General features: G+C 38.4%; 1 protein-coding gene and 1 long non-coding RNA gene across 2 annotated transcripts in view; one reads left to right on the top strand and one right to left on the bottom strand.

Moving 5' to 3' along the window:
- The window catches only part of LOC117274776 (uncharacterized), a 72856-nt gene that overhangs the window by 29230 nt on the left and 22255 nt on the right, over positions 1-21371 (bottom strand). The gene's annotated exons all lie outside the window — the stretch shown is intronic.
- On the top strand, positions 5324-12178 carry LOC104088757 (uncharacterized). The gene is made up of 6 exons (XM_070175439.1): positions 5324-5479; positions 5693-5771; positions 5935-10468; positions 10573-10758; positions 10961-11525; positions 11651-12178. Exons 1-3 carry the CDS (start codon positions 5456-5458, stop codon positions 6294-6296), a joined length of 465 nt encoding a protein of 154 aa, XP_070031540.1. The 5' UTR covers positions 5324-5455; the 3' UTR covers positions 6297-10468; positions 10573-10758; positions 10961-11525; positions 11651-12178.

Genomic DNA, 21371 nt, shown 5'->3' with positions numbered 1-21371 from the left:
GAACCATGGCGAGATGATTCACCCCGATGAAATGGCCGAGCTGACTGAGCCTGCCTGAAATGACTACCTCTATTGTGCTGGAACTGACCCCCCAAAAGGAGCACCACTGAATCCACCCTGACCACGAGGCCTCTTGGCCTCCCTCTTAACCCTCTCTTGACCGCAAACCATCTCAATTTGTCGAGCAATGTCGACAACCTCATCAAAGGTAGCACCCTAAACCCTCTCTCTGGTCATGAGCAACTGTAGCTGATAAGTGATACCATCAATAAACCTCATGATCCTCTCTCTGTCCGTGGGAACCAACCAGATAACATGACGTGCCAACTCAGAGAATCGCATCTCATACTGTGTCATAGACATATCACCCTGGCGAAGCCGCTCAAACTGTCTGCGTAACTCCTCTCTGCGGGATCGAGGCACGAACTTCTCCAAAAAGACCACGGAGAACTGCTGCCAAGTAAGGGGTGTTGCGCCAATAGGCCTACACCTCTCGTAAGTCTCCCACCATCTGAGTGCAACCCTAGAAACCTGAAAGGTAGTGAATGAGACCCCACAAGTCTCCAAAATACCAGCAGTACGGAGTATCCTCTGACACCTATCCAAAACATCCTGAGCATCCTCTCTCTCTCTATGCCACTGATAGGTGGTGGCTGAAGTCTCCCAAACCTCTTCAACCTACGCTGATCATCCTCAGGCATAGCAGGAACCACATAATCCTGAGCAACAACAACTGGCTGGGCTGGTGGTGCCTCTGGTGTCTAAAGTCCCTGAATAACCTGCTCGAGTGTGTGACCGAAGGGAGTTTGAGTGCCTCCCCTGGCCTGAGAAGTGGTTGCGGCCGTCGAAATAGAGACCGCCTGAGTAAGGCTAGTACACGCTGTCAGAATCTGAGTTAGGACCTCCTGAAGGCCTGGAATCACAATAGGCACAGGTGGTGCCTGAGCTGGTGCATCAACAACTGGAACCTGGTCCTGATCTGGGACAACCGATGGATCTGCACGTACTTCCCTAACTGTTGTATGGGCTGCACCTCTTCCCCTACCACAACCTCTACCGCGGCATCGGCCTCTCGCGGCCCTGGATGGTGGTACTAGTGGCTGGCCCTCCTGACCGGTAGCACGAGTCCTCACCGTCTGTAAGAGAATGAAACAACAGATGTTTAGTTACTAGAATCAACAGATTCACATGACAAGATAAGTACACATGTCTCCGTACCGATCCGCAACACTCTACTAAACCCGCTCATGACTTGTGAGACCTATATAACTTAGGATTTGATGCCAATCTATCACGACCCAAAAACCTAATCTGTCATGATGGCGCCTATCGTGGAACTAGGCAAGCCGACTCATTTCCAAACAAACCGATATTTTTCATTTCAAAGATAATTTTAATACTAGTTAACATAAAACATTCATTTAAGGAGTTCAAATCAAAGAAAACAGAAGTGCAAAAAAGAAAAGCCCGACATCGGGGTGTCACTAGTCATGAGCATCTACTACAATCTGTCTAACAATATCAAGGCTAACTCAGCCCGAAAAAATGGCTAAATACAACTAGAGGAAGATAAGAGGGAGAAGAGCAATGGCTGCGATCGCCAAACAGCTACCTTGCTATCTCCAAGAAAATCTGTAACCAGAACACTCAATAACCGCTACTGTGTCCAGCTATACCTAAATCTGCACACAAGGTGCAGGGAGTAACGTGAGTACGCCAACTCAGTAAGTAACAACAATAAATAAAGACTGAGTAGTAGTGATGAGCAACAAAACATGTAACATTCATATCATGAAATCTCAGTAAAGTACAACATGCTTTAAAAATCAGTGTTTGAATCAAATCATCTCGTTTAAACCTGGGTTCAGTAAAAATCATTTAAAGATATTTTTTCAATAGTTTTTCAAACAAAGGCTCAATGCAAAGGTGAGCAAAATGATGAAATCATAAGTAGCCCCTCGGGCAAAACATCACTCGTATACATCCCCTCGGGGAAACCTCACAGTCACTCGTGCCACTCGGGCATACATCACAATCACTCTTGCCACTCGGGCATACCTCATAATCACTCATGCCTCCCAGTCACTCTTCACTCGGCACTCAGTACTCGTACTCAGTAGGTACCTGCGCTCACTAGGGGGTGTATAGACTTCAGAGGGGCTCCTTCAGCCCATGTGCTATAATTTGCACGGACAACTCATGTGCTATAATAATAAAGTATGTTGCAGGAGGGCATCCTTGATCCACACTCATTCACATAAATCAGACCCTCGGCCTCACTCAGTCATAAACCTCTCAAGCCACTCGGGCATCTCAATAAAACAGGGCATTCGACCCAAAATATTTATATGCATCAAAATAGAGTCATAAAACTGAGTTATGCGGTAAACAAGCATAAACATGACTGAGTATAGATTTTCAATCGAAAACAATGAGAGGATGGTAAGAAACAACCCCTAAGGGTCCAAACAGCATTGGCGCAAGGCCCAAACATAACATTCAGCCCAATTTACAGAAATTCTTTCTAAAACATATCAGTATCATATGGTTTCAACAAAGTATGCAACTTTACAGTTGCTACGGGATGGGCCAAGTCACAAATCCCCAATAGTGCACGCCCACACACCCGTCACCTAGCATGTACGTCACTAACAATAGTAGAATGATACAAAATTCGGGGTTTCATACCCTCATGACTAGATTTACAATCGTTACTTACCTCAAACCGGTCAAATCTCTAACCCGCAATGCTCTTGCCTCTGTACTCGGCCTCCAAATGCTCCGAATCTATTCACAATCACTAAAATACCATCAATACGCGCTAATGGAATGAATTCCACAAGAAAAACTATAAAAATTAGACCAAAACCCGAAATTGGCTCAAACCCGGCCCCCGGGCCCACATCTCGAAATCCGACAAAATTTACAAAACTAGAAAGATCATTCACTCACGATTCTAACCATACCAAATTCATCAAAATCTGACATTGTTTGGTCCTTCAAATCCTTAAATTACTCTCCAAATATTCCAAGCCCTAACCCCTCATTTTCACTAATTACCATGATTAAAACAACAGAAAATCACCATATATACAAGTATTAAGGCTCAAGTAACTTACCTCAACAAAACCCCCTTGATTCCCTCTTCAATCTCCTTCAAAAGCTCCAAACATCGAGTTGAAATTGTGAAGAATGACCAAAATTCGTAAAGGGTTCTATTTATGATTTCTGCCCAGGTTTTTTCGCACCTGCGGCCATTTTCTCGCACCTGCGGTCCAAGAAGACGCACCAGCGCAACTCACTTAATCACCCATCTTCCGCACCTGCGGACTCCTTCCTCGCACCTGCGGACTTGCATCTGCGGTCCCAGGTGCGCATCTGCGAAACTAGTCCAAACTCCTCATCTCCGCATCTGCGCTCAAGGCCTCGCACCTGCGGGCTTGCAGATACGGCCAATTCTTCGCACTTGCATTCCCATCCTTGGCCCAGCGTCGCCAGCACCTGTGACCCTTTCTTCCGCAGGTGCGAAAATAGCAGAAGCAACAGCTCCAACTACAATTTCCAACTTCAACAAATCCGTTAACCACCCGGAATCACCCCGAGGCTCTCGGGACCTCAACAAAAAATACCAACAAGTCATATATCAACCTACAAACTTAGTCGAACCTTAGAATCACTCAAAACAACATCCAAACACCAAATTACCCTTAGATTCAAGCCTACGAACTTCTAAATTTTTAAATTCGGCAACCGATACCGAAACCAACCAAACCACGTCCGAATGACCTCAAATTTTACACACATGTCACAAATGACACTACGAACCTACTCCAACTTCCGAAATTCCATTTCGACCCCCAATATCAAAATTTTCACTGCCGACCGAAATCGCCAAATTTTCAATTTCGCCAATTCAAGCCTAATTCTACCACGGACCTCCAAATCACATTCTGGACGCACTCTTAAGTCCACAATTACATAACGGAGCTAATGGAACCATCAGATTTCAAATCCGAGATCATTTACACATAGGTCAATATCTGGTTGACTTTTCCAACTTAAGTTTCTACTTAAGAGACTAAGTGTCTCAATTCACTTTGAAACCACTCCAGCCCTGAGCCAACTAACCCAATACAATATAATATAGTTGAATAACATACCAAGAAGTAGAAATGGGAAAAACGAGGCTATAACTCTCGAAACGACCGGCCGGGTCGTTACAATATTGGTATTGATTAAGCTATTACTGGGCGTTTATCGGGCGGGTTATCGGCCTAGATGAATCTATATTACATATGCCTATTTTGGTCCTTCGTGTTACACTGTTACTAGTAAATATGAGCAAAAAGTAAGTTTACTTTGCATGTATTCCCACCATTTTTTACAGTTACCTACAATGGTCGTAAAACACACAACTATTGCTTGTTACTATCTTCTTTTGGCCAATAATTTGGTCCATATGGTGTAGGGCTGTTCATTTGGATCGGATATCCGAAATCCGAACCGATCCGTTCAATTTCGGATCGAAATAATTTTAATACGATCCGAAATCCGAAATTATTAGGGCATGTATAAATTCTAAACTTTAATTCGGATAATTAGTACGTCCTTTATATTTTTCTCCAAGTTATTACCTTTACAATTGATGGATTTAGCTCTATTGGCACCATAGTACTCTCATAATTGTATAAATATGAATTCGGATCGGATTCGGATTGCATTTACTAGAATCCGAAATCCAAAAATCCGATCTGAAATGTGCTAAATTCGATCCGATCCGATCCATGCACAACCCTAATATGGTGGCATTAGGATCCCATTTACTTATATATTTATAACATGCAAAGAAGGAGATTGTTAGCATGTTATAGGTTTGAGCAACAACAAAATTCTTCAACCGTGGAAGGGATATATATATATATATATATATATAATTTTAACGAGTTAACGATTTATCTGATAAGAAAATTAAATAATCCGCTCCCAAATCGATAAGTATTTAATAATAAAATTTTAATGTGTTCCTCGTCCGTTAAATTGATAACCCGATACCAATAAGTCATTATCACTTTTATGATTCGGTTTTCGATTTTGAACACGCCTATAATATTCCTTGTTAAATAAGTATTTGCATGGTAACTAAGGGAAGGTGAGATGTGACTATCAAAATTTAAAGCCAGCACATGCAAATGGAGAGTATATAGTGACTAGTGAATAATCAATTAATCATAGCCCCCCACCACCAAATTCTAGTGGCTGCCAATTTTGATGATATCATGTCTTTCAACCTCCATGACGTGTTCCTACTCTATTATATTCCTTCTATTTTATTACTTCCTAGTACTACATTTCTTCTTCATAAGACATTTCTCCTCATCTTCCTTTCATACGAGAAAAATATACTGTTTTCCTCCTCAGCACAAAGAATTCCATTTTCTGTAAGTTCAGATCAATCATGGGTGGTGACAAAACTGAAAAGGTATGATCTTCCACAACTCTCTTTTTCCTTCTATATTTTCGTCTAAAGTGCTCTATACTTCTTCATCACGATTTCTTAACAACAATAAACTAGTTTATTATTGTATAATATCGTTCAGTGAATTAATCTTTTTTATAACTGTAAGAGCTGTGATATTGTGCTTAATTAATTACTTGACAAACAACCACATCATACTAACTAATCGTTTAACAGGTGATAATGGTACTCAAGATTGATTTTCAGTGCTCCTGCTACTATAAGAAGGTCGAAAAAGTTCTCTGTAAATTCCCTCGTAAGTCTCTTTTATCCACTATTTTTCTTTATGTTTTCTTGATATTCTATTTCAAAATAGATGGACAAAATCAATCATGGAATACTATGATGGGGAATATATATATATGGATAAAAAATAATTTGATTTTTTTTTTTGTGATGTACAAATTTTCGGGCAAGAGAAATTAGAGACGAGGTATATGATGAGAAGGCTAATACAGTGACAATCACTGTGGTATGCTGCGATCCTGAGAGATTTCGTGACAAATTGTGTAGTAAAGGATGTGGAGTAATTAAGAGCATTGAAATCAAAGACCCTCCAAAGCCCAAAGATCCTGAAAAGCCTACGGTTGTCATCATTATAAAAACAGAGGTAAAAACAGAGCCAACAATGGTTCAACAATACCCTCCACGAGGATATTGTTGTGGACAATGCTCCGAGGGTCATATCGGGGGCCCATGTTATGAATGGTACGGAAGACCGGTCCCATGTTACGATAACTATGGGCCTGGGCCGTATGTCTATGGAAGATGTGACCATTAAAAAATGAGTTGAATAATAGAAAATTTAAAATTAAGTTGAATATAAATAAAAATTATATTATTCATTTAGAAAATAGATAATCAATGAATAAATAATGTGTTTAACTTTTATATTTGTAAAGATTCAAATTGGGGATTTTTCATGTTTGGGAGACTAAGAATTCTTCAAAAGTGATCATATTCAATAAGGCATGTTATCCGTCGGAAAATCCGTTTTTATCCATTTCAAATACATATTGGGTCGAATAATTTATCCATTTTTTAAATTACTCGTTTTTACTCGCTCATAATCGTTCCGCCCGTTTGCCACTCCTCCTAGTTACGGGTCATTGTTATCTACCTTTTCATTGGGCTCTCCTCTTAATGTGGATGTCATTTTGTTTACGGATTGTGATAGGTGGAAAACAATGTATATGTCCAAACGCTAGCAAAACTTATTTATTGACTATTTTTCCATTAGGTAGATAAAAAATAAGATAATAAACAAGATTACATTAATGGGGCCACATGTCATACGAATAATTTCTAAATATTTTCTTTAAGTTCAATTGTAATCCTTCTAACAATGTATAATAACACTGAACTCCGCTCAATAGGGACATGAATTGCTCTATTAAAATACTAAAGTGTCGAGGTAATATGTGTCATGTTTTTGGAGCAAAACATATAGTCCCTTCGATTTAATTAAATTGACACACTTTTCTTACTAGTCAATTCTAAAAATAATGACATATTTTTATATTTGAAAACATCTTTAACTTAAAATTTTTTATTTTACCCACTTTACCTTTAAAAGCTTTATATCCACACAAATATCATGGTCCCACGAAACTTTTACCCTTTAAGATTTTAGGACCAGATGTTTCAAAAAAACAATCTCTCTTAAATTTTGTTTCAAATCAAACTATATCATCTGAATTGAAACGGAGAGGGTATTGTAACTAATTAAGCCCACTTGTTCTAGAATTAGTGCAAGTCTTCCTTGAAGCATGAAAATGACATTTTATTAAACTTAAAACATTTGGAAGTGACAATTTGAATATCACTAAATTTAAATTCTAACTATAATACTTGTTTGAGCTCATTCGCTCTAACCTTAGGTGAATAATACATACTTTAAAAGATTGAGGGGTAAAATTTCTACAAACCTAAACCTTAAGGGACCAATAAGTAATTCATCATTTTTATCAAATTGATCTAACTAGGAGTTGATAAGACGACAAAGCCATGCTTCCTCCTCCTCTATACCCTATACTAGTGGCGGATCCAGAATTCCAAACAAGGGTGTTCAATATTATAAAAAAGTTAACAGTAAAAATTTCATCAAAGGGGTTCATCGAAATTTGTTTAATCCAAATGTAATATCAAATGGGTGCATTAAAAAAATTAAATCTAAATAGGAACTAAACTATCATCGTAACTCATGCTAACGATATGTTGAAAACACACACGTACTAATGATTTATATTTTATTTTATTTTAGTTGGATAGTAAGAGATTGGGATTTTTTTCTTCCAATACAATATTAATCATTGTAACATATGCAACAGAAGGGAATAAAATATCAGCAATTATCACCAAAGATGAAGTCAAAAGTATCTCAATTCTAAAAAAAATCAGGAATTATTTTTCATAAGTTTATCAAAGCAAATGCAGTAGAAAACTTAATCATTTATATTATTAAAGTCTACAGATTCAAGAATCAAAAAAAACAAATAAGAGTTATTAACCTAAATTAAAAATAATCAATAAAATACTAATAAAATTCCGAAAAAGGTTAGAAAGAACAAGGAATTTACCTGGAATGGGAATGCCATGACAAAAGAATAGCAAGTAGCAACAGCATGGTAGAGAGACTAGAGAGAGAGAGAGAGAGGGAGTGGAGTGAGCCAGTGAGGCAACGAAGAGAGAGAGAGATTTAGGAATTTTAACCCAAAGTCAGACACGTTTTTTTTGGGTCAGTCACGTTTTTGGGGGAAAAACATATTAAAAGAGACGAAACGAAACGACGTCGTTTCGTTTCATTTAAAATTTAAAAACAAACGTCTCAGGTAAAAAGAATTAGATTTCAACTTACATGAATTGAACCTGCGACCTTCTACAAAATCTGAATACCCTTCACCACTAAGCCAATCTTTTGGCTTGTGTTAAGGGGTTCAACATATTATATCTATACGTAAAACACAAAATTACCCCTATATGAATAGTGTAATTTTTCGACGAAGAGTGTTCGGATGAACACCCTTTCGCCCCCCTAAATCCGCCCCTACCCTATACTTTCAAAAATTATTTAAATATACCATTCATTATACTGTGAGACAAATATACTCATGTCGTTATACTTTGGGTTCAAATATACCCCTCATTTAAACGGAGTGATACATGGCATCGTCCTATTGGCCAATTCTAAATATCTCCTAATTAATTAAAAAGACTCATACCCATAACCATATCAGTTACCCATACCTGAAAAATAATTTTCTAAAATAATATTTTTGTAAAAATTAGAAAAAACTGAAATTATTTTTACTAAAAACTGAAAAAAACAAAAATATTTTTTTTCTAGTTATTACAAAAATATTGCTTTTAAAAAAGATAGAAAAATATTTTTTTTGTAAAAATTAAAAAATATTTTGTTGAATTTGTTTTTTCAGTTTTTACAAAAAAAAAAATGCTTTAGAAAATTGCTTAGCAAAAAAAATGATTTAGAAAATGGAAAGGTCCAAAAATGCCCTCGAACTATCGAAAATAGCTCAATTATACCCTTTGTTTGCTTTTGGTACCAAACCTATACTCCCCCTCACTCTTTGGGACCATAAATGCCTCACAACTAACAGATGGCCACATGTATATCCTACGTGTAATAAAATACGTGACAACTCACTAACATATAATTTACCCATTAACCTAGATGGTAACCCGCGACCCGATTGTCTAATTAAAGGGGCAAAACGATTTTACGCCTCATTTCTCACTTACCCTTCTAAAGGTATCTTAGAGAGGCGATTTCAGATGAGGGTTTCAGAGGAATAACAAGACAAATTGAAGATTATTTACCATTATCTGAAGCTATTTAGGTAAGGATTCATCTTAGTTAAGCTTTTCAATGATTATTAGTTGGTTTAGGTCATGGATTATTTGTGACTAAGATTTACGATTTTGGGGTAATCTCAAATTTTTATTTGATGTACTGTTATTTGGATAAAAACACTACTGTTTTTTGTTTAATGTGTCATTTTCGAGCATAGTGATAAGTTATGATTTTGTGAAATTTCTTAAGTGACAACAACTTTAGTCGTTGAAAGTGACAACAATTTCTTATTTTCAAGACTACATGTGTCTCTTTCTTCTATAGTTTATGCAGTAATTTATTTTGTGGTCCTTTTATCTTTTTATTTCCCTTTAGAGTAGATCTCCTGAATATTTAAGTTTCAACTATAGATAATTTATTGATATGAACCCTCTTTGTCTATTTCTATTTTTTCCCAGAGATTCAATATGAACGATTTGGTTGTTGAAGTAGGTACTGATTGTGAATCAGAAAGTAATGAAAGTTCAGGTTATCAATCAGATTCTAGTGAATATGACTTTGAGGAATTAGAGTTAATTAGGATACAAAAGGAAAAAGAAGTCAATGATAAGCTTACTCACTACAAGGAGCTTGATAACTCTATGACATTTAAGAACTTGGAAGAAGCTAAGAAAGTCATAAACTTGTATGCTATTGCCAATCAAAAATCTCTGAAGGTGAAAAAAGTAATAAAACAAGATTTATTTATAGATGTATATTAGGCTGTCCATTTGTGTGTCTCATATCAGAAGATAGGGGAGGTCCAGGATTTAAGATAAAAACATTAAAGTTAAAGCATACATGTGGTGAAACATTTGATAACCCTAGAGCTACCACAAAAACTCTAACTCATTATTTCAAGAGTAAGGTGCAGAATAACCCCAAGTACAAGATAAAGGATATGAGACAAGATTTAAAAGATCAATTTTTGTTGAATGCTAATATGTCAAAGCTAAAAAGGGCCAAGAGGATGGCCCTTCAAACAATGCAAGGTAGCTTTTTAGATGACTATAATAGACTATAAGCATATGCAAATGAGATCAGGGAGAGCAATCCTGGTAGTGATGCAGTTATCAATTTATCAAATGATGGGATGACCGAAGGTAAAAGAAGGTTTCTGAGAATGTATATTTATTTTAATGTATTAAAGTTGAGGTGTAAAGGAGGGTTGAGACCCTTCATTGGACTGAATGAGACTTTCTTGAAGGGTCAATGCAAAGGACAACTATTGGTGGCTATGGCACAAGATTGTATGAATCATTTTTATCCATTGGCTTGGGCTATAGTTGATAGGGAAACTAGTAGGACATGGACATGGTTTCTGGAGCTGCTGCAACATCTATTGAATCTGAAGAATGGTGAAAGTATTACTTTTATGTCTGACATGCAAAAGGTAAAAGTTATCTTAGTGTTTGTTTGAATCTTTATAGTTAAATTTATAATTATTATATAGTTGATCCTTACTAAATGTACATATGCAGGGACTTTTAAATGCTCTGAGAAATGTCCTCCATTTAACAAACCACATGTGTTATTTTATTTATATATTCGGGGACTTTTATTTGACTAGTAACTAACCCTTCAAACTTTTACAGATTTTTTGTTAGGCATATTGAATCCAACATGAGTAAGATAGTGCAGTTATGAGGAAGAGTTTAAGGACTAGTTAAAACAACTTGGCTCTTTGTGTGCTGATGCTGCTAAGGATTTGCTTAGGTATCCACCACAAAACTAGTGTAGAGCATATTTTGATACAGTATGCAAAAATAAGATGGTGGACAATAATTTTACCGAATCCTTCAAATCTTGGATCTTAGAAGCAAGAGGCAAGCCTATCTTGAAGATGCTTGAGAATATTAGAATCAAGATCATGAACATGTTGAGAGAGAAAGGAGAGGTTAGAACATGGACTATTGAGTTTAGTCCTTATTGCATGAAGTTGTTTACCACTTATCTAAACATAGCTAATAATTCATGCACTGTGAATTTCAATGGTGACATTGGGTATGGAGTTTCCGAGGGTGATGATAAACATTCAGTGAACCTGGTAATGAAGAAATGCACATGTAAAACTTGCCAGTTAACTGGCATCCCATGTCCCCGTGCTATCAAGGCAATGTAATACAAGAAATTGGATCTGATCACTGAAATTAATTGGCGGTATGATAGTAGGCTATATTTATGTAATTTAGACAATATTTATACTCTAGTTTAGCCGTACTTAATTGATATTTGAATGCTAAAAGATAACAAAATGCTCTAATTAAGAATTTTATGCTTTGCAGGAGCCACTCCGAACTAAGAGGAATCTAAAGAGTGTTTTGGAGTCAATATGGCGTGTGGAAGGCCAATCGAAGGTTAGCCCGGTCGAAAAGGAGCGAGAAGAACAAGCGAGGAGGTCCCCTCTAGGTGCGCGACAGCGGAGTTGACCGCGAATTGGAGGCAGAACACTGGCTAAAATTTGCGGTCGCGGATAGGCGGACGGAAGCCAACAGCTGAGGGGCAATTATGTAATTTCTAAGGAGACGAACCTAAGCCTATATAAAGCCTAATTCGTCCAGAAGAGAGGGAAAGCTATTTTTAGGAGATTTTGGAGGAAAGAACAAGAGAGAGAAGACGGAAAAGTTCCTAAGAGTTTGCATCTTCTTCTTCTTACTTCCATTGTTGATTATGAATTGTTATAGTGAATTTTTATCCATTTGTATGAGTAGATAAACCCATCATCTAGGGTTTATGGAACCAATTGTTGGATGAAGTTTTGACTATGTTTAGATATAATTGAGTTGTTCTTATTCTATGATTGTTCAAATATGTATTGTGTTGTGATTAATTGAAAAGGCCCTTGATTAATCGTGTCTAGTTACCGTGTGTTGCTTGAGAAAGAACACTTGGTTAGATTATTATTGAACAACACCACTTTAGGGTAAGTTAAAGATTAATTACTTGAATTTAAAAGTATGGTTAGAGATAACGAAGCTTTGGTGGGATAATTCTGAGTTGCACAAATTGTTAACTAGAGTAGTTCGAGAGAATGCTTCTAGTAAATTATCGTAATTGATCGAGAGATAATTACGGTAGCGCGGAACTCATAATCCTCATAGAGTATTACGGTGAGATTATAGCTAACGTGTCAGGAATTAGTTAGACAATTGGGGAAATCAATAGCCCTAGATCCTTTTAACCTTTGAATTCAACCTTATTCGTGATTGTTAATTTTGTTGTCATTTTTCATTAGATAAATAAATTTCACTTATGCTCTATTAAAAATCTTGCATCCGGAAATTGTCTGAGCTTATCATTAGCATTGTTAAAAATTATAGTAAATAGGTTAGTTCCATGTGGGATTCGACTCCGGACTTGAACTAGATTATATTTGCAGCGACCGTTTGGTCCTTTTTACAAGGCATAGTTGGGCGTGATAAAATTTTAGAATCGTTGCCGGGGAATCTAACGGTGTTATTTATTACAACTTAGAAGAATTGCTAGGATTCTTAGTTTAGATCAATATCCTACGGTGTTAAAATTTCTCCATTGAAATTCTAACGTTTGAACTCTTCTATGACTCAAGTGTATGCCTAGAAGCTCTTTGAGGATTGGTGAACTTTTTGAAGGACTCTCAGACCTCAAGAAAGCATTCAAGGCATTGAATCGGGAAAACAAGAAGAACAAATAGTTAAACCAAAAAGACCAACTCGAAAGTGAAATGGACAACGTGAACGACGTCAATGTAAGCAATCGGAATGATCGTGTTGACCCGAACAATGGAGTGGTGGCACCACTTGTGCCGGAAGCTGCTCTTTATGATTGGGCACAACCAACTGCTGATAACTTGGCCACCGCCATTGCTGTTCCTCAGATACAAGCGGAAACATTCTAGATTACCAACAACATGCTGCACCTATTGCAAAATAAGGCACTGTTCTTCGGGTCATACATCGAAGACCCATAACAACATCTGAAGATCTTTCTATCAATTTGTGTGACTCAAAGACAGCCGAATGTGACTCCTGATGCAATTAAGCTATTACTGTTCCCATTCTCGGTGACTGGAGAGGCTCAAACTTGGCTGAATTCGCTCCCAATAAACTCCATTGCTACTTGGGAAGAATTAGTCAAGTAGTTCTTAAACAAGTTTTATCCTACCAACAAGACTGCAAGGCAAATTGATGAGACATTGCAGTTCAAGCAGAAACCGACTGAGACCTTGCAAGAAACCTGGGAGAGGTTTAAGGGTATACTAGTGAAGTGTCTACACCATGACATTCCAGATCAGATGCTGGGACAAAGATTCTACATGGGTTTGGCAAACAGTTTGAAGGCCAATGTAGATGCTTCAGCTGGGGGTGCATGTTTGAGCAAAACGTTCACAGAGTGCAAGATTCATCTCGACAAGATGGCTCAAAATTCAGGCTGGATGACTAGAGGTACGACATCTACACCAGTAGTGCATTATGTTGCTCTTGACCCAAATAATTCCACTGTAGAGAACATAGCCACTCTCATGACCCAAATGAGCTTACTGACAAAGAAAATTGATGATATGGGTACAAATCAAGTGCACATTATTGATACAACAAATGGAGGCTTGTGCACTCCTTGCATAAACCAGTCATATGTGTGCTCGTGGAGTGGAGATAATGACAACAAGTGCTTTAGAGAGGACATGAATTATGTCAACAATTTCGGAGGTCAGAGGCAAGGTGGGCAGCAATGGGGACCAGTACCAAACTAGCAGTACAGACCAAACCAGCCATAACACAACCCCAATCCAGGAAGCGCAAGACCACAAGGCCATGTCGCTCCTTATCAAAGGCAACATAGCTATAATCAGCAGCACCAGCAACAGTTGGCCTACCAAGCACCTCATCAACAGCAGGACAACAACATGACAGAAATCAGGGGCAAGCTGCAACAACTCATTGGGACAAATGGTAAGATGCAAGAAAAATTAGCAGCACATGATTTGACAATAAAAGGCATTGAAACTCAATTGGGACAACTATCTATGGCCTTGAACAATCACCCATAAGGAACATTGCCTGCAGATACAAATATTAACCTAAAGGAACATAACCCAAATCAGCTAATGGCAGTGAGTCTCAGGAATGAAAGAGACTTAGACAGAGAACAAGAAGTTGCTAAATCTAGGAGAGAGACTACGCCAACTACTCCAATTACATTAGAGGCAGATGAGTTAGCAGAGCTTACCGAGGTTGTAATTGAACAAGGACAGGTTGACAAGGGTAATGAGAGGGAAGGTGAACAACTCTCAGAACAGGTGGTAGAAAAATCTTTCAACAAAGAAAATACACCAAGCAGTGGGCAGAGGTTGACTCCTGCACCATTCCCTCAGATATTGGCAAAGCAAAATATAGATGATCAATATAGGAAAATTATGGAAATGCTTCAAAAAAATTCAATTGAATATTCTATTGATGGATGCTTTGAGGGAAATGCCAAGGTATGAAAAAATGATGAAGGACCTAATGTCGCGAAAATTTGATTTCCACGACCTGTCCACTATAACTCTGACGCAGACCTACAGCACGGTAGTGACAAGACCTATGGCTCAAAAGTTGTGTATGATCCAAATAGTTTCCCTATCTCATGCATCATTGGGAGTTATGCTTTTGCTAAAGCATTGTGTGACTTAGGGGCCTGTATAAACTTGATGCCCTTGGCAATCTATACAAAATTGGGCATTGGCAGAGCTAGACCAACCTCAATGTTGTTGCAACTGGATGATCGCATAGTCAAAAAACCGACAAGAGTTCTTGATGATATGCTTGTTCAAGTGAGGAAGTTTGTATTCCCTGCAGACTTCGTTATTCTTGACTGTCAAATGGATGAAGAGATACCCATCATTCTGGGAAGGTCGTTCTCAGAAGAGAGGCAGAGCTGTTTTTAGAAGATTTTGGAGGCAAGAACAAGAGAGAGAAGACAGAGAAGTTCATAAGAGTTTTCATCTTCTTCTTCTTACTTCCATTGTTGATTATGAATTGTTATAGTGAATTTTATCCATTAGTATGAGTAGCTAAACCCGTCATCTAGGGTTGATGGAACCAATTGTTAGATGAAGTTTTGACTATGTTTAGATAAAATTGAGTCGTTCTTATTCTATGATTGTTCAACTATGTATTCTGTTGTGATTAATTGAAAGGGCCCTTGATTAATCGTGTCTGGTTACCGTGTGTTGCTTGAGAAAGAACACTTGGTTAGATTGTTGTTGAATAACACCACTTTCGGGTAAGTTAAGAGATTAATTACTTGAATTTAAAAGTATGGTTAGAGATAACGAAGCTTTGGTAGGATAATTCTGAGTTGCATAAATTGTTAACTGGAGTAGTTCAAGAGAATGCTTCTAGTAAATTATCGTAATTGATCGAGAGATAATTACGGTAGCGCGGAACTCATAATCCTCATAGAGTATTACGGCGAGATTATAGCTAACGTGTCAGGAATTAGTCCGACAATTGGGGAAATCAATAGCCCTAGATCCTTTTAACCTTTGCATTCAACCTTATTCTTGATTGCTAATTTTGTTGTCATTTTTCATTTGATAATTAAATTCCACTTATGCTCTATTAAAAATCTTGCATCCGAAAATTGTCTGAGCTTATCATTAGCATTGTTAAAAGTTATAGTAAATAGGTTAGTTCCATGTGGGATTCGACTCCGGACTTGACCCGGATTATATTTGCAGCGACCGCTTGGTCCTTTTTACAAGGCATAGTTGGGCGTGATAAAATTTTGGCATCATTTTCGGGGAGAGGATTGATTGATTGCGAGACTAGAGAGTTGAAAATGAGGTTGAACAATGAAGAAATAATATTCAACGTTCAACAATCCATGAGGAGACCCGGCGAATTTGCAAATTTCTCGCTAGTGGAGGCCGTGGATGTGATATTGCAAGAGGAGGATGAGACATTTAATGTCAGGGATCCGCTAGAAGCATGTTTGATGAATTTGGAAGAGATGGATGGTGAAGGGCTGGCAGAGTGGGTCATGGCTCTCGAGGGTCAAGGGTTCTGGAAAAGGGAACCTCAGTTCGAGCCCCTACGCTTAGAAGAAAGAGCAACACCACCTGCAAAACCATCAATAGAGAAGCCACCATAGTTGTACCTGAAATCGCTTCTAGCTCACCTCAGGTACGCTTTCTTAGGGCCTAATTCTACTTTTCCTATTATTATATCATCTGGTTTGCTAGTTGTATAGGTAGAGCAACTCTTACAGGTGTTACAAGATTGTAAGACTGCCATTGGTTGGACCATGGCAGACATAAAGGGTATCAGCCCAGCCTTTTGTATGCACAAGATTCTCTTGGAAGAGGGGCACAAACCTTCCAGAGAGCATCAATGACGGTTGAACCCGAATATGAAAGAGGTGGTGAATAAGGAAGTGATCAAGTGGCTGAATGCGGGTATCATCTTCCCCATCTCTGACAGCAACTGGGTCAGCCCTGTTCAGTGTGTGCCGAAAAAAGGAGGAATGACGGTCGTACAAAATGAGAATAACGAGTTGATCTCGACTCGTACAGTCACGGGGTGGTGGATTTGCATGAACTATCGAAAATTGAACTCAGCCACCCGGAAGGACCATTTCCCCTTGCCTTTAATTGACCAAATATTGGACAGGTTAGCTGGGCGGTCTCACTTCTGTTTCTTGGATGGATATTAGGGGTACAACTAGATCTCAATAGCCCCTGAAGGCAGAGAGAAAACATCGTTCACTTGTCCGTATGGCATCTTTGCCTTTCGGAGATTGCCTTTTGAACTTTGCAATGCGCCGGCTACATTCCAGCGGTACATGTTAGTCATTTTCACTGATATGGTTGAAGATATTATGGAGGTGTTTATGGATGATTTCTCCGTGGTGGGGGATTCATTCGAAGGTTGTCTTCACAATTTAAGAAGAGTGCTCAAAAGATGTGTGGAGATAAATTTGGTGTTGAATTGGGAAAAGTGCTATGTTATGGTACAAGAAGGAATAGTTTTAGGGCATCAAGTGTCCAGTAAGGGAATTGAGGTCGACCATGCTAAGGTTGATGTGATTGAGAAATTTCCACCGCCCACTTCGGTCAAGGCGGTGAGAAGTTTCCTTGGGCACATCGGGTTCTACAGGCAATTCATAAAAGATTTTTCCAATATTGCTAACCCTTTATGTAAACTTTTTGAAAAGGGTCATCCCTTTGTGTTTTCTAAAGATTGCAGGTTGGCATTTGGGGAGCTGAAGAAGAGACTAGTAATTGCACCCATCATTGTTGCACCCAACTAGGAGCAATCGTTCGAGCTCATGTGTGACACCCGTGATTATACTATAGGAGCAGTCTTGGGCAGTCAAAAGACAAGATGATGCACCCAATTTACTATGCAAGTAGGACGCTGAGTGGTGCACAACTCAATTACACCGTAACAGAAAAGGAAATATTGGCTATAGTGTTTGCCTTCGACAGATTCAGGTCATACTTAATTGGTTTAAAAGTTATTGTTTATACTGACCATGCAGCAATTAGGTACTTGATAGCAAAGAAGGAGTCAACGCCACGCTTAATCCGCTGGGTTCTTTTGCTACAAGAATTCGATCTGGAAATCCGTGACAGAAAAGGGACGGACAATCAAGTGACAGACCATCTCTCAAGGTTGGAAGGAGCTGAAAAGAAGATGGAGGTTGAAGATATAACAGAGACATTCCCGGATGAACAGTTACTCGTTGTGACAATGAAGGAGTCGCCATGGTATGCTGATATTACTAACTATTTAGCAAGTGGTATTGTACCTTATGAACTCTCTTCGATTCAAAAGAAAAAGTTCTTTCATGATTGTCGATCTTATTATTGGGATGGACCTCTACTTTTTATAATATGTGTAGATAACATGATCCGGAGGCTATTCCCGAGAAAGATCAACCTTCTATTTTGTAGGCTTGACATGCTTCACCATATGGTGGACACTTTGGAGGAATCCGGACAGTAGCAAAAGTGTTGGAATAGGGGTTGTATTGTCCAACTCTGTTCAAGGATGCCCATGCTTGGGTAAAAAAATGTGATGAGTGCCAAAGGACATGCAACATATCTCGACATCACAAGTTGCTGATGACCACAATTCAAGAGGTAGAGGTTTTAGACATATGGGGGATTGAATTTATGGGGCCTTTCGTCAGCTCGTATGGTAACAAATACATATTGGTAGCAGTTGACTATGTCTCCAAATGGGTCGAAGCGGTAGCTCTCCCAACCAATGATGCAAAAGTGGTGACAGGTTTCCTAAAGAAAAACATCTTCACACGTCTTGGCACCCCGAGAGCTATAATCACTGATGGTGGAATCCATTTTTGCAATAGAGGGTTCGCACGACTGATGGAAAAGTATGGAGTTCGCCATAAGGTAGCCACACCATACCACTCACAGATGAGCGGGCAAGTTGAAGTGTCCAACAGGGAAATAAAAAGTGTCCTGACCAAGACAGTGAATGCGACAAGGACTGATTGGGCAAAGAAGCTAGATGATGCATTATGGGTGTACCGCACATCATTTAAAACTCCAATTGGTATGTCACCATACAAGTTGGTGTTTGGAAAAGCATGCTATCTTCCGGTAGAGCTCAGACATAAAGCCCTTTGGGCACTGCGGCAGTTGAATTTGGATATGGAGACCGCATGCACCAGTAGAGTCACTGAGTTACATGAACTCGAGGAATTCAAGTTCCATGCATTTGAGAATGCAAGATTGTACAAAGAAAGGATAAAAACGATGCATGATAAGCACATTCTAGATCGGAACTTAAAACCCAGAGATCTAGTATTGTTATACAACTCGAGATTGAGATTGTTTCCGGGTAAGTTGAAGTCCCGATGGTCAGGACCCTTCAGAGTGGTGCAAGTATTCTCAAGTGGAGCTGTAGAAATTAAACCTGAAGATGGGACAAATAAGTTCACGGTAAATGGGCAAAGGTTGAAAGATTACCTTGGAATGGTCAAAGAAAAGGGGGATAGAGTGGTGATATCTTTGGAAGAGCCCTAATACGTGAGCGAAGAGTAATAATGAAAGCTTGCGTCGTCCCGCGACGTTAAATCAGGCGCTTCCTGGGAGGCAACCCATGGTTTGTTGTAAATTATCGTATCGCGACGTTAACTCAGGCGCTTTTTGGGAGGCAACCCATTATTTTTCTTTACTCTTGTTTTGTAATTGATTTTGAACGGCATTGACCGATCTACTAATGTGCAGGGATAAAATTATGCGCATCGGAAGGATTCAGGGGACGGAATTAACTCGGAGATAGGTAAAAGTGCGAAAAAGATAAAATTTTGCTAGAGATCGATATCCGCGGCCGTGGATTGGACCGCGGAGTAGGCCACAGATTTTGCACAGACCACTACCCCCCGTCAGCGGTCACGGGCTTGACCGCGGATTGGGACGCGAATGTTACACCCTATATTTTCGTACGTGAAAGTACGCCATAAATAAATTGATGAAAGCTCAGAAATGAGATGTTACATCCCACATTTTTGTACGTTAAAAATTTCGTCGTAAGTTAATCGACGTGAACTCGGGAATGAGGTTATTTTGAAATTATAAGCATTATGCTCTTTCAAACACGTGATGAGTAAATTCGTGAAGGAGAAAGGGTTAGCAAAAATAAGAAAAAGAATTTCGTCAAAGTTTGACATTTTGGAATAAAATACGGCCTGAGGTATAATACCCAGTATTTATGGACTAGTACCATACAAGGTACCATATGGACACGATAGTAAGGTGTATAAAGTATGTTAAAAAGTGAGCAGTATTTTAAAGTAATTTGAGATGATTCTTAATTATGTGGGTAATTGGGTAATTATTAATTTTTAGTGAAAGATTAACTAACTAATTATGCATAATTTGGATAAGTATAAGGATGATTAATGTGGCAGCCACCCTTTCTTCAATTGATGACTCTTAATAGTTGATAAGGTGGAATTTAGAAGACTAAGTTAGGCTAAGTCATACCTAAAAGTGGGGCCCACTCAATTTGACAAAGAAATAACCTCCATTCAATCATTAAATGGAAACGGGAAGTGCATATGTTTGGTAGGCAGCGAATCTTTAATAAGAATTCAACCAAAGTTGCTTATCATCTTAGCAACGTAAATGCTTCAATATTCCATTCAAAACGGGAGATTTCATAGCATCTTCAAGCAATTCTTACAAGATTTCAACCAAACTTCTTGCAACCAAACAATTCCAACGAGAATTGTTAGAACGGTAGAAACGTAAAATTTTGCGGTTCTAAAGGAGTACGGTGCAACCTTTTTCAAGAATATCATACGGATTTTTTCCTACTCCAGGTATGTTAAGACTATCCCTTATTTCTTTTGGCATGATCCATACGACACAAACGAAACGAGAAAATGCACAATTTCCATACATGACTCTATTCATAGAAATATTAGAGATGCTTATGTTCTTGATTCCCCACGTGTTATATTATTTTATCATATGTTCATGGGTATCAAAAAAATACGTAAGTTGGTAAAGTTTATTTCATGATATTAATCAAAGGCATAATGGTCTTATGACGCTCCAGAAGATTTTATTGATGTACTTCTCATGCATTGCATTCATTTACATTGACCCATGACCAGATGGTGTTATATATATATATATATATATATATATATATATATATATATGGGAAAAAGGTTACGGCGTTATATACGCACCACCACCTGATCATCTGGTATACGTTGATGATTTTTCCCACAGTGGCCGAGATGATATGATGGGATGCCCTCAGAGGCCTGATGATGTTATGAAACATGTACCTATGTAAGACATGGCATTCATATGCATATGCATGACACTATAATTATTTCATGATTTACAGAGTTATCCAGACTTACAGGTTGAGTCATTTACTCTATATTTCTTCCATGTATGTTATGTACTTATTTATGTGCCTTACATACTCGGTACATTATTCATACTAACGTCCCTTTTGCCTGGGGACGCTGTGTTTCATGCCCGCAGGTTCC

The sequence above is a fragment of the Nicotiana tomentosiformis genome, chromosome 5, assembly GCF_000390325.3.
Source record: "Nicotiana tomentosiformis chromosome 5, ASM39032v3, whole genome shotgun sequence".
NCBI lineage: Eukaryota > Viridiplantae > Streptophyta > Magnoliopsida > Solanales > Solanaceae > Nicotiana > Nicotiana tomentosiformis.
The sequence above is the reverse complement of the archived record's forward strand: the minus strand, read 5'-3'. Positions and strand labels throughout refer to the sequence as shown.

What these genes read in the sequence shown, in the direction of transcription:
- LOC104088757 (XM_070175439.1), top strand. Translation starts at nt 5,456, where the DNA reads ATGGGTGGTGACAAAACTGAAAAG. An exon ending in GTGGTGACAAAACTGAAAAG is followed by an intron (nt 5,480 to 5,692) that starts GTATGATCTTCC and finishes ATCGTTTAACAG; the next exon opens with GTGATAATGGTACTCAAGAT. An exon ending in AGTTCTCTGTAAATTCCCTC is followed by an intron (nt 5,772 to 5,934) that starts GTAAGTCTCTTT and finishes TTCGGGCAAGAG; the next exon opens with AAATTAGAGACGAGGTATAT.